The following is a 23,782-nucleotide window of genomic DNA, read 5'->3' on the forward strand; positions in this document are numbered from 1 at the left end:
ACAGCGTGGACGTGAACCGTATGTGCAGTTGACGGACTTTGAGCGAGGGCGTATAGTGGGCATGCGGGAGGCCGGGTGGACGTACCGCCGAATTGCTCAACACGTGGGGCGTGAGGTCTCCACAGTACATCGATGTTGTCGCCAGTGGTCGGCGGAAGGTGCACGTGCCCGTCGACCTAGGACCGGACCGCAGCGACGCACGGATGCACGCCAAGACCGTAGGATCCTACGCAGTGCCGTAGGGGACCGCACCGCCACTTCCCAGCAAATTAGGGACACTGTTGCTCCTGGGGTATCGGCGAGGACCATTCGCAACCGTCTCCATGAAGCTGGGCTACGGTCCCGCACACCGTTAGGCCGTCTTCCGCTCACGCCCCAACATCGTGCAGCCCGCCTCCAGTGGTGTCGCGACAGGCGTGAATGAAGGGACGAATGGAGACGTGTCGTCTTCAGCGATGAGAGTCGCTTCTGCCTTGGTGCCAATGATGGTCGTATGCGTGTTTGGCGCCGTGCAGGTGAGCGCCACAATCAGGACTGCATACGACCGAGGCACACAGGGCCAACACCCGGCATCACGGTGTGGGGAGCGATCTCCTACACTGGCCGTACACCACTGGTGATCGTCGAGGGGACACTGAATAGTGCACGGTACATCCAAAGCGTCATCGAACCCATCGTTCTACCATTCCTAGACCGGCAAGGGAACTTGCTGTTCCAACAGGACAATGCACGTCCGCATGTATCCCGTGCCACCCAACGTGCTCTAGAAGGTGTAAGTCAACTACCCTGGCCAGCAAGATCTCCGGATCTGTCCCCCATTGAGCATGTTTGGGACTGGATGAAGCGTCGTCTCACGCGGTCTGCACGTCCAGCACGAACGCTGGTCCAACTGAGGCGCCAGGTGGAAATGGCATGGCAAGCCGTTCCACAGGACTACATCCAGCATCTCTACGATCGTCTCCATGGGAGAATAGCAGCCTGCATTGCTGCGAAAGGTGGATATACACTGTACTAGTGCCGACATTGTGCATGCTCTGTTGCCTGTGTCTATGTGCCTGTGGTTCTGTCAGTGTGATCATGTGATGTATCTGACCCCAGGAATGTGTCAATAAAGTTTCCCCTTCCTGGGACAATGAATTCACGGTGTTCTTATTTCAATTTCCAGGAGTGTAGATGTCTGATTAGGATGAAATAACAGGGCGAACCAGTTTCTTTAAAGTTCAAGAATTATTATTCACAGTTTAAGTTAATGGTTCACGCTGTACAAAAGTAGAACTCAAAAATCATATCTGGTGGCTGTAGGCTTGAGAGTGGCGAACAATTATAGCAGCTACACTCCCACAGTACGGCCTGCAAGTATCTTGCTGTTTGGGCTAAATTTCTCCTCTTGGAGTCGTTCAATTTTACATACAATAGCCCAACAACTCGCAACTATGCCGTAAGCCGCTTGCAGTCTTCATCCGAGGCATTTTTGTGCAAATTTGCTGGCAAAGCTCCTCCTGCTCCACAAGGTAGTTGCCTTAATCACTGCTGTCAACAGACTGTGTGACGCCAATTCGCCCTTGTCGTCTTTTCCACTCCCCAGAGCCACTTCCGTTTCAAACAAAAGCACATTGGCTTTTACATAACACCTATTTCTTGCGTTGTTCCTAAGCGTGACCATTTCTCAGAATTGTCAAAATCGTTCAAATGGCTCTGAGCACTATGGCACTTAACATCTGAGGTCATCAGTCCCCTAGAACTTAGAACTACTTAAACCTAACTAACCTAAGGACATCACACACATCCATGCCCCAGGCAGGATTCGAACCTGCGACCGTAGCGGTCACGCGGTTCCAGACTGAAGCGCCTAGAACCGCACGGCCACACCGGCCGGCTAGAATTGTCAAATTTACATCAAAATGAATAGTTTATATACACAAATATTTTTAAATACGAATGCCGTCAGAAAATTATTTAACGTAATAAACATTTTACGTATTATTTACTTACATTACTCACATACAATGCAAAGAACGTCAACTTCCAGTATAGTACACTTTACATACACAGAAAATATAGTACTAATATGAGAATATTTTAGAGCAAAAAAATTATAAATATTCAGATGAACCATAAAAAGTAGTGTTATATCTTCATGTGATAATCATAACAATAAGCACGCGAATCGTATCTGAGTTACGTGTTTGCCCACCTTTGGTATAGCAGGGCAGATTTTTATAAGTTCCGTCTTCCTGACAGAGGAACGGTGGTTTGTTGCGGCGCTATTAACTTGTTACTGTTTTTGATAAAGTTCCGAAAAAGTGACATTGCTGAAGTTCTCCTTGGTAGTTCTTCCAATACCATGGAAATTAGTTCCATTAAGAAAATTTTGTGTTATAATTCGGTAGCTATAAGCCTTAAAACTTACCTGTGTACGCCAGAAAACTTGCCACTTTTTCCGCTGTAATTTAACGAAAACCTGCCCACGTTTTGGATGTGTTTGAGAAAGCCGATGGTGGATGCCACATCTTGTGTAATGAACAAAATTTCTTTCCCACTGCATTTTATCGTCTGTTGCCAGATTTAGAACATTTTTTCCAATAAAATCTGTGAACTGAAGCAGTCCCGTTACTGGAGCAGAGAGCAGAGAACTTTATTGGAGCCACATGCAGTGGGAACTTTCGCCTTTATATATGTAATTTTTTCTTACTTCATATTGTTGATGTAGAGAACGTCTTTTTACGTGTAGGGTTACTGTGATGTATCGATAGCCATGAAGGATTCTATCAACCTGTTGGCTTTTCCTCTTCGGACACACACACACACACACACACAAAGGTATTGTGACGCTCTTGGCTCTCTTTTTTCGCTGCTCCTCTATGGCGCTAACGAGCGGTACTCGAGCGGCAAAAATCGCCGCCTCTTGTGCTTTTAATTATCTGCCTAGAGCCGGTCGACTGCACGTGCTCCTCGCTTCTGCCGTGCTCGGGCGACTGAATTAACGTCAGCGGGGGCCAAATGTAAGCGAGTGGCATTGGGCCAGATATCGGATAAATTGTTACCGCGTCTCTCTCTCTCTCTCTCTCTCTCTCTCTGTGTGTGTGTGTGTGTGTGTGTGTTTGTGTTTGTGTATGTGGAAGGGTAGGAGGAAAGGGAGGTTCGCGCCTTTAACAGCTCTGAGCGATAAAGTTGTCCGAAAACACGAGGGAGGGAACGACACGGAAAGGGCCAGCTACGGCTGCGGAAGAAGGGATTATGCGAGAGCACAGCACAGCAGGGCACGGATCAGAAGGCTTCGTCCCCATGTCCTGGCCCAGTGCCATGCCACGTCATCACCTCGCATGGACTCCACATCTCCCTCTCAATAGTTCCTTCGTACCGACATACATACGTGGAGTTAGGAACACGGTGTGCAACACAATCTGTAGACGAAGTTCCTACCACTATTCATGCCTCTGGTAGATGAGCCTTTTCAAACCTATAATGTGTAATGAAGCCTGCCGCTGTGGCCGAGCGGTTCTAGGCCCGTCAGTCTGGAACCACGCGACCGCTACCGTCGCAGGTTCGAACCCTGCCTCGGGCATGGATGTGTGCGATGTCCTTAGGTTAGTTAGGTTTAAGTAGTTCTAAGTCTAGGGGACTGAAGACCTCAGATGTTAAGTCCCATAGTGCTCAGTCATTTGAACCATATTTGTGTAATGAAACGTAGCTCCTATTCCGAGATAGATCCGTAACAGCACATTACAATAGTGAAATTAATCACTTTGTAATTAATTGAAGCGATCGGTCTAGACATATGAACACCCCAGTCACTAAAGTGTTAATATTCAATTATCCTTCTGTTTACTTACGTAATTATAGTCAGTAGTGTCAAACGTCAACATCAACTCAGATGCTGGAGAAGGAAAATGTCTGAAGATGAGACATTAAACCTCGAAACGTGTAGCACAAAATTAATGCGATGTATTGTGGCTGGTTACGGATCTTCGTTGCTATTTTTATCCTACGGACTTTCAAAAATGTTTTGACTCGGGATCACAATGAAGCCTACTAAAGGAAGGATGTCGCCTGTATGAAGTCTTCACGGGTTGTCAGCCGAGTAGCGTCGTCGTCTTGTAGCAACGTTTCGATGGAATGCGTCTCCATCATCTTCAGGCGAAGATGGGCTCAAAATGCATTCATTCAGAGCTATGAGCACTTGTTCATCTTTGCTACTTTGAAACACAACTCTTCTAATGATCAAGTGCTCGTAACACTAAAGTGTTGCTACGAGACGACGACGCTACTCGGCTGACAGCGCGTGAAGACTTCATATATGAAATTCGCCGAGAAAGCCTGCCCTCACATATAAGGATGTTGCTGTTAGATATTTAGTCAGCCTTTCCAATGGACTGACAACTTTTGAAATACAAAAGGAACCACTTTACCCTGAGTGAAGAGTTATAATATACAAACACAAAAAAACTGGACTTCCCGTGAAAAAGTAATACAAACATTACAATTCATGTAACACACTGATGTCTGAGAGTCCAAAATATTATTAGAGCCATAGATTTTTGAAGATGGTGTTGTTACCTATACGGAATTTTAATCTGATAGTTATATCCAGTTACACATTAGCAACATATCTGTCTGTGGTGGTAATACTGGAAACCAACGTCCAGTCTAGAACAAAGTAAATCTCTACACTTAACGAAAGGTTTGTTTGGGTGCGTTATTCTTAACTGGCGAATAGTCGTTTATATAGTATAGATACCTTTAAGCTACCCTATACAGGGTGTATCATAATTAATGGCGTAAACGCATACAGTTGAAAGTACACGAAAGTAGAAGCAAAAAAGTCTCAGTAAACATAGGGTCGAAAATGCATACATTAAGAGCTACGAGCATCTTAGATACTGTGAAACATATCTCTTCTACTGCAAGTTCTTTGCTTTCTATATTTTGGGAACTGGTAGTATGGACCAAACCAAGAAAAAATGTCCAATAAACAAGTGCTCTAAAATGCATTCCTTAAAAGCTATGAGCACTTGTTCATCTTTGCTAATTTGAAACACAACTCTTCTAATGATCAAGTGCCCGTAACTTTTAAGGTGTGCGTTTTACAGCACAAATTTGCTGGATATTTTTTTCTTATTTCGGTCCATACTACCACTACCCAAAATATGGAAAGCAAAGAACTTGCAATAGAAGAGATTTGTTTCTCAGTATCGAAGATGAAAAATTGCTCGCAACTCTTAAGGTATGCATTTTTGACCCTATGTTTACTGAGACTTTTTTGCTTCTGGTATCGTGTACTTTCAACTGTATGCGTTTACTCCATTAATTACGATACACCCTGTATAAAGGAAGAAGTAAAAATACGTTCACTTGTAGTTCAATCAAATTCGATTTATTGGTAGGACATTTGGAACCTGTATTGATAGCAATACCATTATTCTGTTAATAACTGACTTTAGTAACTGTTGACATAAAGTTTGCAGGAGATACAGCCACCGAAAAATAAACTGCCAAATGGTTTATTCAGTCCAGGACACAATGAGATAATTTCAGACTCCAGTTTGACCATTCACTGTTGTGGGTGTATATTGCAGCTATTATCATGAAAAATCACTCAGTGTTCATAGTGTATCACCACATTAGGCGATGGAAAAATTTGATCAGAACTAATAATGTGAAGTTATATTCTTGTGATTTACACCGAATAAATATTTATTCATAACTGAATATTGCGCTAGTGGTTGAGATCCTTACAATGTCAGAACAAGAAGGGACATCGAGCGTGTATGAAGAAGGGCAGCTTGAATAAATGAAAGAATTACTGGTTCAAATTTTGTAACACAAATGCTAAATCATTTTAAATGGTAGGCATTGAAATACAGTCGTCTTATACCCCATGAAAAGCTGCTTATAAAATTCCAAGCACTCTATTTTATGGCAGAAAATAGGAATTTCTTCGTCTCCTCAATTGGAAACGGCACGGATAACATCTAGCACAGGAGCACATGCAACTTTTCGTGCTACGCGCAGCAAATTGAACGGAAAGAAATATTAACATGTGGTACAAGAAGAACTTTCACGTACGATTTTGTCATCGTGTTTTCATTGATTACAGATTTCGGTTACCGATACACAATTTTTTTTTTTTTTTTTTGTATACAGTATGAAGTACCCTCTTCCATACAGTGATTCTTAAGGTATAATTGTGTATGCTGGTGAAGACTAATATTTCACCGAGTAGTCTTCATACCATTACGTGCATTAAAACTGGCCCATTGCACTTAAGAGAGAGACTCTCCCAAGGATAAAAATGTTTCCCATAATCCAACCAAAATATCCTGAGCTGACGTAAAAGTAGATATGGCGAGTAAATTCATTCTTCGAAAAAAAACAGAGAGTCCTGTTATATTGTGTTTCTGTAGTGGTGCCAAGAATGAAGGACACAAGGAAATGTCTATATAGTTAGGAATCTTCAAACGAACTGCACCAGTTGAATAAATGAAAGTATTGCTGTCATGATGCAATGGATTTTCTATAAAAAGCGGTTCACGTCACGGGAGAAGTTTCGTCAGCCAAAATAGACGCATAATTTCCGACAGCGAACCAACCTTGCAATATGATGTGACGACTGAATGATTGAAATTTAACTACTCTCATCAAGGCAGACCCCATCACCTTACAAATTTCCCTGTGATTTTCAGGCTGGTTGGGTTATGCTGGCGATGAGAATGCCTTAATTTGTTATGTTGCTAGCAATATCATCAGCATTAGCATCAGCATCAGCATTGGCATTAGCATCAGCTTTAGCACTAGCATTACATCTTGGGAAGCTGCAGCCCGCTAATTAGGACTTTTTTTTTTTTTTTTTTTTTTTTTTTGCCAGGTCAATATTTCATTCCAGCGACATTTCATCTCTATCTACTTGTACATTCAACGTCGATAATTTTTAGGAAATTAAGTAGTAATTGTATTTGATTCATTTCTTGCCGATACCCTAAGAAATCGGTGGCATTGGTTACAGACTCAACGAGGCTGGCACCAACTACTTTCCCTCCCTGTGTAATCTGGCATCATTCTCGTGCAATGCTTATACATCGGCTTTAGCGATACATGCAATACATATATGCCTAAATCTTATGTGTGACACATAGCTGATGGAATTAGCAGAACAATATAACAACAGCTTCATATTTTAAGTCTCTTTAAATTATTCAAATGGACTGATTCTCATCAATTTTCATAAGGCTTTTCTTCCTGAAGGTGGGACGTTATTATACTTGAGTTTGCAATGGGCTCCAACATCATGTACATACAAACAAAGGCCATCGATGTTGAAAAGTTCGCCGTTTGCCAACTACAGTCCACGTAAGGTTTTGCATATGTGCCCAGTCACCCTTTCCATAAATTGTTAGTTGGAGCGATTTTCACTCTTAGACACTTTCGAGTGTTAATTTCACGAGAGATTCGCAACATTCGTAATACTAAAAATGAAAATATCGAAGTAATAGGGAAGGAAATAATTATTCAAAACCTTTCGAACTGTATAAAAATTGCAATTAGAAGCACACGAAAAATAAAAATTTGTCGGCTGCTACACCCAATACTTTTTTCTGTTAAGACGTTGCTGACGAATTCAATAGGCACGGTGAAAATCGCTTTATTTGTTCAAGGAGTAGTATAGGATATCACCTACACGCAGTAAACGTAATGTAAATGCGCCTACAAAGTATTCCAAAGTTGTAAGACTGTTTCCAGTGCGTCACATATCACTGAGGGGGAAAAGAAAGAGCGCCGCACAACTGAAAAATAATCCGGGAAACAGGTAGATGTGATTTATATGTACAGGCAAACAAGTAATTACTATTTCAGAATAATTGGCTCATTTATTCGTTCGAGAGAAAGAGTTTCACAATTTGGGCTAGTCAGTAACGCATTGGTCCACATCTGGTCCTTGTGCAAACAGTTATTCGGCTTGGCATTGACTGACAACGTTGTTGGATGTTATCCTGAGGGATATCGTGCCAGATTCTGTCCAATTGGTGCGTTAGATTCTCAAAAACCCAAATTCGTTGAAGAGCCTTGACCATGATGCTCCAAACGTCCTCAATTGCGGAGCGATGTGGCAGTCTTGCTGTACAAGGTAGGATTTATCAAGCACGAAGACATGTAGTAGAAACTCTCACTGTTCGCGAGCAGGCATTACGTTGACGTAGGGTATCGTCGACATACCGCTAATCTGTAAGATTGCCGCGCATGACAACCAAAGGGGTCGTGCTGTGAAACAGAATGGCACCTCAGACCGTCACTCCCCGTATCCCGTCGTTGTCTAAGGCGCCTCCAAATGTGATTCCAGGCCGAATGCGGCCGACGCCACTGCAAGTGGACTTGTTGGTGTTCAGAAGTCAATGGTAGTCTAGAGGCGTTGTGAGCTCAGCCCCCTTTCTGTGAGCCGCCTATTAATGATCCTTGTGGGCACTGAAACCACAATTGCACGTCGGATCGATGGTAATGATGAACCTGGCGCTCGGAGTGCCTCTGTACTCGGTACTCATGTTCTACCTTCTCTCTAGGTCAACCACTTCCTTCTTGACGTCCGCAGCTCGTGGTCTCGCGGTCGCGTTCTCGCTTCCTGGGCACATGATCCTGGGTTCGATTCCCGGCGGGGTCGGGGACTTTCACCTGCCTCAAGATGACTGGGTGTTTGTGTTGTCCTCATCATTTCATCATCATTCATGAATGTGACGAGTTTGGACTGAGCAAGGTTGGGAATTTGTAAGGGCGCTGATAACCGCGCAGTTGCGCGCCCCATAAACCAGACATCATCATCATCCTTCTTCACGCCATGGTTCATCAGTTCTCAACAAGATCGTCCAACAATGGCACTGCATTATTTCAATGTCGAGGGATTCCCCGATTGCTCCAACCAGAATATTTAATTCCAACTATAGATTCTCTCTCAAATGCCGACATCTGGATACACACTGATCAGACAGAACATCATAACTATCGACCTACTATCGATATAAACCCGTCCAGGCGATAGCAGCGCCACCTGGCAGTGAATGGCTGCCAGTCAGACACACGCACGTTGCGTGTAATATCCGTGTGTAGAATGGGGAAGGCGCAATAACTGAGTTTGACAGAGGCAGATTATTATGGCCTGGAGGCTCGACACGAGCATTCCCGAAACCGCATGATTTGATGGATGTTCGAGGAGTATCTTCAGTACATGGCGAAACCAGGTGAAACCAAGTCCAGATGTCTTGGGATTGGGCGGCTCCCCCTCATTACAGATGTCGGACGTTGCAAGCTGGGCAGGTTGGTAAAATAGCAGAGGCGGCGGGCTGTGGTGGAACTAACATCACACTTTCATGCTGGTCAGAGTTCAAGAATGTCTGAGAAAGAGCACCAAATAATCCTAATGATGGGCCTCCGCAGCAGACGATCCATGCATGTGTCATTGTTAACACCACAATATCGGCAACTAGTACTGGAATGGGCACGTGATCAACGGCACTGAACGTCGACGCAGTACAGAGCCTTGCACGGTCTGATTGATCGTGATACCTTCTTCATCATGCTGGTGGGAGGGCGCGAATCAGTTGTGTTCCAGGCCCACAGCTCTTTGTCAGCTGTCCTGCCAGACGGAGACAAGCTGGGGGCGGCTCCATTATGTTCTGTGGAACATTCACATAGGCATCCATGGGTCCAGTGGAGCTCGTGTAAGGCACCATGACAGCCAAGAAGTTTCGTACTCTGTTTGCAGACCCTTTACACCCCCTCATGTTTCCCTATGGCAGTGGCATTTTTCAACAAGGCAATGTGCCATGTCGCAAAGCCAATAGTGTGATGGAGAGGTTCAAGGAACAAAATGGCTAGTCCAATTGATGGGCTGGGCCCCCAGCTCCCCAGATCTGAACCCCATCGAACGCATCTGGGGTGTGAGTGAACGAGGCGTCAGAGCTCATCGCCCCCTCCCCGGAATATTAGGGACTTAGGTAACTTGCGTATGCATATATGGTTCCAACTGCATCCAACGACCTACGAAGGCCTCACTGCTTCCATATCACGACGCTTAGCCACTGTTATCTTTGCCAAAGGTGGACATAGCGGTTATTGCGTTTTTTTGTTGTTTTTTTTTTTGGGGGGGGGGAGGAGGAGACCAGACAGCGAGGTCATCGGTCTCATCGGATTAGGAAAGGACGGGGAAGGAAGTCGGCCGTGCCCTTTCAAAGGAACCATCCCGGCATTTGCCTGGAGTGATTTAGGGAAATCACGGAAAACCTAAATCAGGATGGCCGGACGCGGGATTGAACCGTCGTCCTCCCGAATGCAAGTCCAGTGTCTAACCACTGCGCCACCTCGCTCGGTATTGCGAAGGCAGTCATAATTCTCTAGCTGATCAGTGTACTGCTCACTCACCTGTAAGCGAGGCAAAGTTGCTGTCGACCTGGGTACACGTAACGAAATTCGCGAAGACTTTATGCCCTGCTGTCGATATGTCCATTGTTTACTATCCTTGCTATCTGCGCGGTGGAATTACGCTGTTGCGTCAGACATTCATCCTTCTGCCACCAAAGATTATAATTTTGCGCTTTCCGTCGATACCTATATGAATATTAGTTTGTGACCGATTTGCAAACTCCTTTGTGGTGCGTTAGTTTTTATTTCCCTTTGTCGCCAGTTGGGTGGAGCATTCTACGTTGGTATAATGTACTGTTTTGTTACGTTTTTTATCTCGCTTGCAGTGTGAGTATTGTAAGTTTACAAATACTTGACGAACGTCGTATTTCAGGAACCTGAGACCTACTGACGTGGTAAATCTTTATTACTTAAAGATTTCGATCATCTGAACATTTGATTACAACGATGTCCTTACTGTGGCACGAAATATATAGAGGGACTGCTGTCAATAATAAATTGGAAAAGGCATTCAACAGTAAAATGCACTGCAGTAGTTAACTGACTTTTCTACAATCTCAGAATCAGTTCCCATCCGTCCGTGTCGAGTGCAGCTTATGTTCTTCATTTCTACTGCTAAAGACTGCTAAAGGGTAGAGCTTCTTTATATTAAAGGGTTTCATGAATGAGGCTCCAATAAGATGGAGCCTGTGGCCGCTGATGCTCTACACACTTTCGTTAATTTTATTACTTTTTATATCTGTTTATAAAAATAAATGATGATGTACAACCCCTACTTCATGTTTTATTGTTATCTACCTGTTAAACTAAGTTAGAGAACAATGAAATTTTTCACTGCCCTGTGCGTAATAAATATGGAAGACCGCCTAGGCATCATAAACATTACTCCAAGGAGCAATACGAAAGAAGGAAACCAAAGCAACCAAAGGGTAACTAACACACACGTAGCGGTCTCACAACCATGACCGTGTGGCAAGCCTAGGCGGGAATGCCCTGACTCGCAGCTAGCTTTCATGATGTCCAAATCCGATGTATGCGTGTATCGGTCATTCGAATCGCGGCAATCTCATTAAACGGTTTAGTAAACATAGATACCCTTAATCCTCGGCATTAAAGTTAGAGTAGCTCTATACTCTTCTGATGAACCACAGAACTATAGCACAGCATTGAGCTGCCACTTTTCAGGGATAATTTTCCGCGAGACCGCACTCATTAAGTTAGCATAAATTACTCGACAAAGTAACAGAATGATATAGGCGAATGATAGACACAACATGATAATAATGTATCGTTCCCAACACGTAAACCTGTAAAAATACCAGTTGACAGTATTAAAATATTGAAGAGGAAAGAGTGGAACTGTCATCTGACTTTCTTCCTGTCTTTGTCGAACTGAAATTTAAGAGAATGAACACGAGATGTGTTGCACTGTTACTGACAAAGCATTATGATTAGTCATGTTCTACAAATATTGCATTCATAATACGATTCTTCAGTTAGATTCTTATTAAAAATATTTTTCGCTACTGAATGTAGTGTATAATTCACTTTCTGTGTGCGTTCCTCCCTTTAACGTGTTTTGAAGTCGACAAGGTTTTTTCTTCCTAGCTAACAGAGGTGCAGTAGTATAAGTTCTATTTCACCCTCGTTATTCGCGTGTGTATGTTTCCTTTTAGGAACCCTTTTCTGCTTTAGTACGTAACAGTAGTTGTTAAAATTTCCAAAAAAAAGTCCGGATTTTGTGTTGGTGATGAAACCGTTCGCGTATTCACCTTCTCACTTAGATAGAGAGAGTAAATGATAAAGATTTGTACCTCGCTCACCTTATACCGAGATTTACAGCATTCCACTGAACAAAGGGGTTGCAATATATAAAAATGTTACTGTAATTCATCGTTTTATATGGTGTACGGAATTGTAATCCTTATGACATAATGTCTGAAATGATAGTGGTTATTGTAATATGATATTGATTGATGTTTGATTTTGACACTGTATTGATTCTGTAAATGTTAGCAGATAAAGTTTACTGCAATGTATTCACCTATTTTGACAATCACCTGAAATGTTCCACACCCATGAGAATCATCTCATTTTTGCGCCTATGGAACAGAAACTGAATTTAATCTAATCTAATCTAGAGGAAAACTAGTACTAGTGATGAAAATTTAGTTTTGAGTGTTTCACATTTAGGCAGATAGCGTACCTATAGGATCCATTATTTACTGATAATCGTGATCGTAATATTTACCAAAGGTCATGTAATAATTTTACAGCTTATGATTATCGTCATAATCGTTTTTATATATGAGCGGTTTTGGAAGAGTTCCCATACTCCGCTAGTCAAACCGTTCAGTGTCAACAATAACGTTTTCCTCACTATGTCCTCTTTTGACATCAATGTAGAGCAAATTTTACGGTACGGTAGCCTATTCTTTGACATCGTAAGAGCATCCTGTTACAACTGTAATTGATACATTTGGACTTTATGCACCATTTTTTTGTGTCAATATTGTTTTACGGCCTATCTCTAAATTATATTCTTTAAACTACTCCAGGAAGAAAATAGTGTATGGGCTGTTTATTCTTGATTTATGATTTTGACGTGGAGATTAGCTCTCACTTCAGTGCACAGAGACGATTTCTAATCGGCGGAGGGCCTCAGACACGGCCAACCGATTTGGCAGTTCACCTGTGTATAGGGTCTACGTAAAATAAATGGCTCTAAGATTTTTGGCTCAATACCCAGCCCTTTTTGAGGAAACCACTGCTGAAGTTCATTACGCGCAATCAACTCGAATATGACGGCATCCTTAGATAATCGAAAATTAAGCATTTTTATCGTACGTACATGGGAACCTAAATCGCATGTTTTCCTAAAAATTGAGGAAAGAAACTGTTTCGAGTGCCGCTAATGTACCAATACGGTAAACCATGTTGAACGGAAGCGCCGCTGGTCGGCGACGGAGGGTTATGGCTGGGTAACGGAGAACCTGTGTTCCATTTGCAAATGTATTCTGCAGTATTTTGTTCTTTTCCGTATGAAAATTGGCGAGAATAAGAGGCTTAAGAAGGTAAGTAACTCGATAAGAAATGATAAAAAGGTAGACAAATAAATTTCTGAAACAACTTGTGCCAGTAAAGAATTAAAATTTTAATCCTAGTGAGTCTATACCGCCTTTTTCACTCTGTCTGTTACACGACCTCACTTTCCTTGGAACAACTATACAGATGGTACTTGTCATAAAACAATTCGAAGTAAATACACTGGCAACATCGAGAACATCTAATGAATGCAGTCTTAGTCCAACTGCGTAATATCTACCGAAGATTCGGAGGAAAACAGTTTAGTTTTACATTTAAAAATAAATCGTTTTTCCGCAATTAATTTTGATGCCTGTCACACATATGATAATATCACCAGAAAATATGGTACTCAAGCCTGCCGCTGTGGCCAAGAGGTTCTAGGCGCTTCAGTCCGGAACCGCGCTGCTGCTACGGTCGCAGGTTCGAATCCTGCCTCGGGCATGGATGTATGTGATCTCCTTAGGTTAGTTAGATTTAAGAAGTTCTAAGTCTGGGGGACTGATGACCTCAAATGTTAAGTCCCATTGTCATAAGAGCCATTTGAACCATTTTTATGGTATTGAAACTTGTTCATGAATTATGCTATGAATCGTTATTGCGTCCGTGGTGTTGTGCAATTCCCACTGAATTCTTAGAAGCACATTGTAATTTTAATTTTTCTTTAATCCATGTCGATCGAGAAGTTTATTTGCCTGTCTTGTCATTATTCTTTATTGCTTTCCTACCACATTAATCTTACGAAATTCGAGGCAAAATAAATACAAATAAAAAATACTGCATGATGCATGTGGAAGCGAACACAGATTCTCTGCTCCCCAGTCAGAGTTCTTCGTTTTTACGCCAGCGGCACTTTCGTTGAACGGCGTTTATCTTATCGTTACCTAAGCAGCAATCGTAACAGTTTATTTTCTCAAAACGTATTGGAATGTGTGTTTCAGGACCCCATATATGATTAAAAAATGCTTAGTTTTCAATTATCTATCAATCCCGTCAATGTTGATGAACTTTAGAAGTGGTTTTCCCAAGAAAACTGGTGGGTGTCTAGCCAAAAAGTTTTATGAGTATTTCATTTTACGTTTTACACAAGCAACCTACCAGATATGAGCCGAATCGTTGGCCGTATTTGAGGCTTTCCTCTTGTAAGTATTGCTTTAGAGCCTCATTTCTGCAGCTAGATTTTACTTTTCCATATTTTCTCTTTAAAATAAATTACATTAAATTTATTGTATCTCGTTAATGGTCTCTGCGACGGTATGATTTGTAAATGTATGTGTTGCCCACATATATAAAATCTATTACTTGTTCAGTTGTTTCATTGTTTCCCCGTGTTTCAAATCCTAAACTATTTCAGCTGGCTACGAATATTGTATATAGATCTTTGTAAATTAGTTTCGCTTACTGGCATTAGTGTCCAGTCGTCTGCAGATAGCAACTTTCAAGCATTATTATTAGATAGAATTTTGTAAGAAGTGGAACAGTTGCTTTAGATCCCTGGATTATGTAGTTCACATAAATAAATGATAATAATGGTGATGGATCCTGATAGCCATGATTAATGTTTATAACTGTCGTTAATTTTCAAACTTTTAATTTAAGTGTGTAATTAGAAACATGTTTTTTTTGCATAAAGAAACTAAAACTTGATATTTTCTCGTATTTGAGACATTATGTGTCTTTTGACTGCTTTGTTTTCTATATTAACTTTCTAATTAAATGTGCCTTTGATTCCATTCTTTTCGGTATTAACTTTTTGAATTACGAGCATGGTGTAAATATGACAAGGGTGTACTTGGCTGCCCATTCCTGAAGCTGTGTTGTTCCTCTCCATTGTTTCCTGAAACAAATTTTTTGCTGTAACTGTCGTTCATAATTTTAAATACTCTTATAATTAACAGTTTTGTTTACACATTTTCAGCTTTCCTGTTGGTACAAGCACTCCCTTGAAAAATTTGTGACTAAAGTCGATTTTTAGATTATGTGTATTTTAATGAAGCTTAATTGGACACAAATGTTTTCTGTTGCAGTTTTGCCCTTGACCTATATACGAACAATCTACAGGACGTGAATCTCAACTTTACTAATCCATTCAGGAGGACAACAATGATCGGATACAATCACAGAAACAAGGTACGTCAACCATTGCTTTCACTCATACAACTAGTGGTGATCTCGAAAGGGGAAATACAAATCATCGAATTCTGTTTCTTGGAGACTTGTGTGTGATATTTCTGTTTACATGTCAGTGGTAGCCAGGAACTGACGTTGTAGCAGTGTCACGTTCTGAATATCACCAGGAATGTACTAAGCGCTGCTTTACGCGCACACTTTGTTCAGAAATGATTACGTTAACTCCTTATCGCACAGGAACGTCAGACTGAACTTAATGTAGATTCGTCATCGTTACGTACATCACACAGTTGTACTTTTAATTTACCTGAAGACACTGTGATCGCTGGATTATTGCCATTTTTCTTGCTGTTCCTTACTGTGGATCCTTTAAGACAATATTCCAATATCAGAAGCAACCTTTAGGCCAACCTTGCGATATCCAGCGTGTATGACATTATACAAAGATTCAAAAAGGCAGTGTTTTTAGGATAATGTTTCTCAGACAAAAAGAAAAGAAAAGTGTAACTATGCACGTGTCTCAATACCACACTATTGTGAGGCAGTAGTCACTGATATGTGCGAAACACGCTTCGGGTAAATTTTTACATGCTTTGAAATTTGAATTACTTGTCTAAGCGCACTCCGTCTATTTCTATACAGGTTTCGAATCTGAAATACATTGACTCGCTCTTCCACATGTACCAGGAGTCCAGTGAAATGCGGGAGTGATCCGATATTGCAAATTACTGACACAGTCGTTTCCTAATATTAAGTATACCTCATTTCTCTTATTTACGTATGACTCTGATGTTGTGAAATAATGCACTTGAAGAAAAGGGTGTTACTTTTATGAAACTTATCGATCTCTTCCGTGAATCCGGTTTGCTCATTGTATTACACTAACAGTTGGACACCTACGTCTACATACATATACCACAACAAATTGTACACTGGATTCAAATTATAATGCAATCTGTTGAATTTAATTCGCTTGATATGCGAGGTAGAAATCACTCTTTATATGGTATGGACGGTACACTCCCTAATTTCTCTTATCCTCGTAGTTCTAGATAAATATTGAAAGATGGCAACAAATTTGTGGCACAGTTTCTAAAACTTCGGAGGTACTTATGAATAATTCTGTTCAAGTGCATCATATTAAAAGGGCATCTGCACTTCAATCAAAACTGACTATAATAGATAGAATACGCTTAAAATATTTTAGGCATATCAGCGTAATTGTAGAAGTCAGAGGAGGGCAGTCCATATCGAGCATATGTTGTAACAGTTGTAGTATTACGTCTACCTGACAACCAAAGAAAATGTGATTGACATCTGTTCTATACTGCAGTAGCAAAATACAAGTACTACCAAACCAGTGTGATAGTGTTTGATTCAGCGAACATAATACGGAGTATAATGTTCTCGAATCTACTGCACTATTGTTTCTCACATCTGAACATAGTCATCTGTTACCTGGTTAATTTTGTCATAATCTCGGCCTTTGTATTATGATGACTGTTCCAATTCTACATTCTACTTCTCTAGTATTAATAGTTTGAGAAGCTTTAAAAGGACTGCAAATGGGATTTTTCTCTCCCTCAAAAGTAACGGCTTTTGGCACCTCATCTGGTGTTGTGCATATCAGGTTAATTGTGTCGTAGGCCGTCGAATGATAGCGTCGTTCACTGTAGCGCTATCTCAGTAGCTGTTGCGTTATTCTGGTATCGAAGAGGATAACAATCTGGATATCCTGATGTTTCTCGGTGCATAGAAACGCTCCTCGTAGAGCCATAACTCAGCTATCATTATGCTTCGTTGTTCGAAGCATCGGTGTAGATAAGCCTTGTGTTTCTATGTTTGCAGAGATTTCTAAATGTCTACAGGCAAAGACTAGGTCCAATGGAATTTGAGTTTCTAACATACCGATCTGATAATCTGAATCATAATAGCGTATTTAAGCTGCCTGGCAGTAACTTTTATGGCTGTACATAATTATGCATGCACAGTATATCCAACGCTGTAGTCCGTTACCTGTAATCCCCACGTTCCCTAGTGATGAATCGACACGCTAGGCCACACGCTCCCGGTCGACCAGATGCATGCTTTCCTGTAAATAACTGAAGCGTTGAGGAAAGACACACTTCAGTATCAGTCAAGCAAAGCTGTGGTAAAACTTTTCGTTTTTTTTTTTTTTTGAGGTAAGAAACAACATACGTAAATGTTGGCTGCAGTGTTCACAGTGTATTGTCGTTCGTAAGCTAACGCCAGTTGTTGACGTCTTCTAAGAGCAATGTGTATCCACCTAACATATACGTTTGCTTCGTCCTCATAAGCAATGTTTACAATATTTACGTGCACCCCAGTTCTTGTGCATGACGGGTGAATGTCTCCAGAATTAAGCTTTGGGACCGTTTAATTCAGACCTGGCAAAGAGTGGCTCGCGACACATTCCCCTCCAGCAAATACTTCCCCCTCCAACGCGAACCATGCGGTGTCGTGACGATCCAGCCACAGCCACACCGGCCAATTTCAGGAATAACTGACAGTCGGTCTTGGTCATGAGACCTGCCTAGTCCCTCAAAGTAAACGTCTTAAGACATAGACTACCAAAACTTTGATTTTTGTTTACTTGTCCCAGATTCTAGTACCTACATTAACGAGATATTTAAATATTTACGGCAGTCTTAATTTTCGTCACATCTTTCATTGCGGAAAACAATGCCGCTTTTCCCCCATAGTGCTTCCTAATGTATGACGCAATACAAAGTTAATTAATTTATTCTGTTTTTCCTTAACTTACCAACTAAGATACGATACTGCGTGAAGAGTTTGACACAGCACTGAAAGATCTGAGACGAAACAAGGCCCCGGGAGTAGACAACATTCCATTAGAACTACTGACAGCCTTGGGAGAGCCAGTCCTGACAAAACTCTACCATCTGGTGAGCAAGATGTATGAGACAGGCGAAATACCCTCAGACTTCAAGAAGAATATAATAACTCCAATCCCAAAGAAAGCAGGTGTTGACAGATGTGAAAATTACCGTAATATCAGTTTAGTAAGTCACGGCTGCAAAATACTAACACGAATTCTTTACAGACGAATGGAAAAACTAGTAGAGGCCGACCTCGGGGAAGATCAGTTTGGATTCCGTAGAAATATTGGAACACGTGAGGCAATATTGACCCTACGCTTACCTTAGTAGCTAGATTAAGGAAAGGCAAACCTACGTTCCTAGCATTTGTACACTTAGAGAAAGCTTTTGACAATATTGACTGGAATACTTTCTTTCAAATTCTAAAGGTGGCAGGGGTAAAATACAGGGAGCGAAAAGCTATTTACAATTTGTACAGAAACCAGATGGCAGTTATAAGAGTCGAGGGACATGAAAGGGAAGCAGTGGTTGGGAAGGGAGTGAGACAGGGTTGTAGCCTCTCCCCGATGTTGTTCAATCTGTATATATAGGAAGCAGTAAAGGAAACAAAAGAAAAATTCGGAGTAGGTATTAAAATCCATGGAGAAGGAATAATAACTTTAAGGTTCGCCGATGACATTGTAATTCTGTCAGAGACAGCAAAGGACTTGGAAGAACAGTTGAACGGAATGGATAGTGTCTTGAAAGGAGGATATAAGATGAACATCAACAAAAGCAAAACGAGGATAATGGAATGTAGTCGAATTAAGTCGGGTGATGGTGAGGAAATTAGATTAGGAAATGAGACACTTAAAGTAGTAAAGGAGTTCTGCTATTTGGGGAGCAAAATAACTAATGATGGTCGAAGTAGAGAGGATATAAAATGTAGACTGGCAATGGCAAGGAAAGCATTTCTGAAGAAGAGAAATTTGTTGGCATCGAGTGTAGGTTTAAGTGTCAGGAAGTCGTTTCTGAAAGTATTTGTATGGAGTGTAGCCACGTACGGAAGTGAAACATGGACTATAAGGAGTTTGGACAAGAAGAGAATAGAAGCTTTCGAAATGTGGTGCTACAGAAGAATGCTGAAGATTAGATGGGTAGATCACATAACTAATGATGAAGTATTGAATAGGGTTGGGGAGAAGAGAAGTTTGTGACACAACTTGACTAGAAGAAGTGACCGATTGGTAGGACATGTTCTGAGGCATCAAGGGATCACCAATTTAGTATTGGAGGGCAACGTGGAGGGTAAAAATCATAGAGGGAGGCCAAGAGATGAATACACTAAGCAGATTCAGAAGGATGTAGGTTGCAGTAGGTACTGGGAGATGAAGAAGCTTGCACAGGATAGAGTAGCATGGAGAGCTGCATCAAACCAGTCTCAGGACTGAAGACCACAACAACAACAACCAACTAAGCCATTTTCGCTTTCGACCGTAGCCGATGTACCATCCACGCAAATAGCAGAGTACTTTTTAAACCACCAATTTTGTTAGCACTGCCCTAAAAACACCCAAATACGTTGTTCTGAGTAACTGTTCATGTACTGGTACAGAAAAGTCGACCATTATTCGACGAATAAAAATTAGTGGTTGACTAAGATCTGTGCGATCAGTACTCTCGTTCTCACACAAAGAATAATGCCGACAATTTACCAGTACATAGTTCATTCCTTTTTTCCGACATGTCCCATATGAAGAACATGACTTTTTACTCTGTTATGTGGCAAAGCCAGTGTTTTAAAATGCTCAGCAGCATCACAGTAACAAACTGCTTTTGCCGTTTCTATTCCATATTCTAAATCTTTTTTGAGCTATTACTAATTTTAAACGTACCACACATGAGGCAGTTAAACTCTTTTCCTTAATAAAAGAAAATATGGTCTAAAGTAGCGTGTACTGTAGACGATCATTATTTAGATCGTGCTGTCAGCTAATTATCTTGACTTGTCATCTGGAAGTACCTGTAAAGCCAACGTGGAAAAATATCACGTCGCTATACATCACCATATATGAGTGAGTGACACATTACACAGTTCACATTAACATATCACTTGCAAAATTACTAGTTACATGTGTGATATTATGTATTATATGGCATAATTGACAATTTATTTTTCACTACACGTACAAATTAGACATTATATTCCATTATTACATTGTGAATTAATCCACTGTAACGTGACTACTTTGAACATCATATGCTCTAAGTACTACAGCTTGACAAGGAGAAGCAGGTAGTATTTTGTTGTCAAAGATATATATACATCCGAACACTGTAAGATAATCTATAGCCAATGTGAGAGGCATTGCTGGTGTGCCAGACTTAGTTCATGTGTTGTATATAAGTCAGTCAGCGACCATTCACTTTTTAAGGTCGTACAAACAGACATAATAAACTACTGTACACAGTACATTCACAATAATATATGAAATAAGTAAAAATTTCGCAAAGTATTGAAAAATGAACAAACCATTAATTACTGGTGAGCCAGACTTAACGAATGTCTTATATCATAGATCATCGATGTCTGGATGCTATAAATAGACTCACTGAAGCTAAACTATTGGCATTTCTTACAAAAGAGTGCTCCATAGAAATACAATTTCAATATAATTATATTATTACTGACAAGCAGGCAGAATCCTCACTTTGTCTTCGCTAAAATGGGTAAGTTGTGATGATGTAATAAACATGCACGAGATTCAGAGTACAAACGACACTATTTTCTGGGTACACCTTACTGGACGCACAATACTGCCAAAACGATACTCTAAAGATTGTTCATTTTTCAATATTTTGTTAAATTTGTATTTACTTCAGATATTATTGTTAACTTACTGACTAAAATATTTAATTAGGTCTGTTTGTACGGCCGTAAGCAGTCTTTGCTCGCTGGTTGTCTGATATACAACACATCAACCAAGTCTAACACACCAACAATATATGTAACGTGCCTCTGATATTTGCTATCGATATCGCTACAGTGTTTGAGTGTATTTTTATCTTTGACAACAATATATTAGCTGCTCTTAGTCGTCAAGCTGTAGTTCCTAGAGCAAAGTTCGAAAATGATGTTTACAGCTGTCATATCAGTGTGGATTCATTCACAGTATACTGATGGAATATAACATCTCAATGTAAGGATGAAATATAAAGTCTACTTTTTACGTGTGTTGAAAATAATTTGACAATTATGACATTTCATACACAACAGTAAACATGCCAATAGGTATTTCACATGGTAAAGTGGTATGTTTATGTGAGGTGTGTAATGTGTTACTTATACATGGTGATATATTAAGAAGTATCCAGACAATGTGATACTTTTCCACCTTGGTTCTACAGCTGCTTGAAATAAAAAAGTCGGGGATATTAGGTAATAGAACGATTTAAATAAAGATCGTCTACATTACAATCAACTGCAGACCATTATTTCCTCTATTAAGCATTTGGAGGCTATCGATCCCTGCAAAGACAAAATCTTTCTTTAAGACTTGATCGTTCACGCGTTGTCTTATGTCTCTTTCTTTAATTGTATAGTTCGTCATGTCAGTAACGTCCGTGTGATATTTTGCGAAGCGAAGAGAAATGTCGAACAAGATTATTACCGTTGCTTTGACTTGAGCATTTTTTACTTGTGCATGTTAAACACTGGAGCATTTCATTGAAATTGTGTAAAAAGAATTACTCAGTCTTCCATTCCTCACTGAAAGCATGCTTTTCAGTATTCTTTTGTTTCGACTTTGTTGAGAACTGAAACACAAGAACAGTCACAGTAATAACCATATAAAACCCAAAATAATAGATACAGCAATAGTCAAGTTTTCAATCTGAACGACAGAGCAATATTTATGAGAGTAAATCTGAACAAAACACCAAGAGCTAGCAGACTAACAAAACAGCGATACGCCTACGAAGTTAAGCCAGTTAACATGCGAAAGCCTGTGCTTTTAGGGATCAGCCTAAGAGAGTCTGCTCCACACGATTGCTAGTAAACAAGCGAACTGTGGGCTACAGCGAAGCTTGACGTCACTACGCGAGTAGTGTTGGAGGAAATGGCTTCCGTGCAAAGCTTTGCCTGGCCTGGTCTAATTACAACTGAAGGAAATATAATTTGTATGCCAAACGCGTTTCGCCTTCATTTCCTGCATGGCGTCTTCAGTAACCTAAAATATGTATACGTATTTCTTTCTACTATTTAGTTTACGCTTAGGATGTTGCATATATAGGTTAGAAACAGTAGTGTCACTTTTTGATTTTCTATGATCTAATAAAAATTTAAATTATACTTACAGATTTAAGTTGATGTTGATCTATATGTTGCGGTTTTGTTTCTTCGTTAGTGCTACTCTTATTCTTATAGTTGCCATTTGAAATTTTGTTTTCAGGCTTAGGAACTCAACACTTGTTACAATGCTATGTTTTAGGTGGTGTTGACAACTGTCGGATGTTATTGCCAACTAATGAATGTGTTTTTGTGATATCTGTGAACCGGTTGCGTGTGCATCTGTTTTTGTGTGAGTGTGTGTGTGTGTGTGTGTGTGTGTGTGTGTGTGTGCGACATGGTATTTATTTCCTTTGGTGTGATACAAGTGATAGTATACACAGTTTCTTACTTTTTGTATGGTAATGGTGTGAGTATGTATGCTCGCGCTGGTGTGTGTGTGTGTGTGTGTGTGTGTGTGTGTGTGTGTGTGTGTGTGTGTTTGCGTCAAATAGAGAGAGAGAGAGAGAGAGAGAGAGATTATGAATTTGTTTTAATGTGGCAGCATGATTTTTACCTTATCATTCCTTTTATTAAGTTTAGTAGAGAGTGTATATTGACGTTTGTTTGCTCATTTATCACATTACTTCTCAGCAATGGCTTTCTGGATGTGCTAGTTTTACTGCATTTGTATCAGATATTTTTCATGGTTGCTTATTCGGATTGTTCTCATATCGTTGCATGTTTGTAGGATGGTGGTTGTTTTATTCTAAGGGCTCTGCAAATATGAAGTGTTTTTTTTATACTTACAATACCTGATGTGTTCTTCGTACCATGTTTTAAAACATATTCAAAAGTTGACAGTAACATTATACAGCCGATAACACCAGCGAAAAAACATAACATCAAAACAAGTGTTCAGTTTCTATTGCGGTGAAGTCTGAAAACAAATTTTCAAACGGCAATTATAATGAGAAGAACAGCGCTAGCAAAGGAAGAAAAAGACAAAATGCAGATCAACATTCACAAAATTTTAAGTAGAAATTTAATTATTGCT

General features: G+C 40.5%; 1 protein-coding gene across 1 annotated transcript in view; it reads left to right on the plus strand.

The window, feature by feature from the left end:
- The window catches only part of LOC126263277 (uncharacterized), an 881,511-nt gene that overhangs the window by 845,911 nt on the left and 11,818 nt on the right, over positions 1-23,782 (plus strand). The window contains exon 15 of the mRNA XM_049960363.1: positions 15,516-15,618. Coding sequence (XP_049816320.1) covers positions 15,516-15,618 — 103 coding nt within the window. The remainder of the gene's footprint in view (positions 1-15,515; positions 15,619-23,782) is intronic.

Source organism: Schistocerca nitens, chromosome 6, assembly GCF_023898315.1.
Source record: "Schistocerca nitens isolate TAMUIC-IGC-003100 chromosome 6, iqSchNite1.1, whole genome shotgun sequence".
Taxonomy (NCBI): Eukaryota; Metazoa; Arthropoda; class Insecta; order Orthoptera; family Acrididae; genus Schistocerca; species Schistocerca nitens.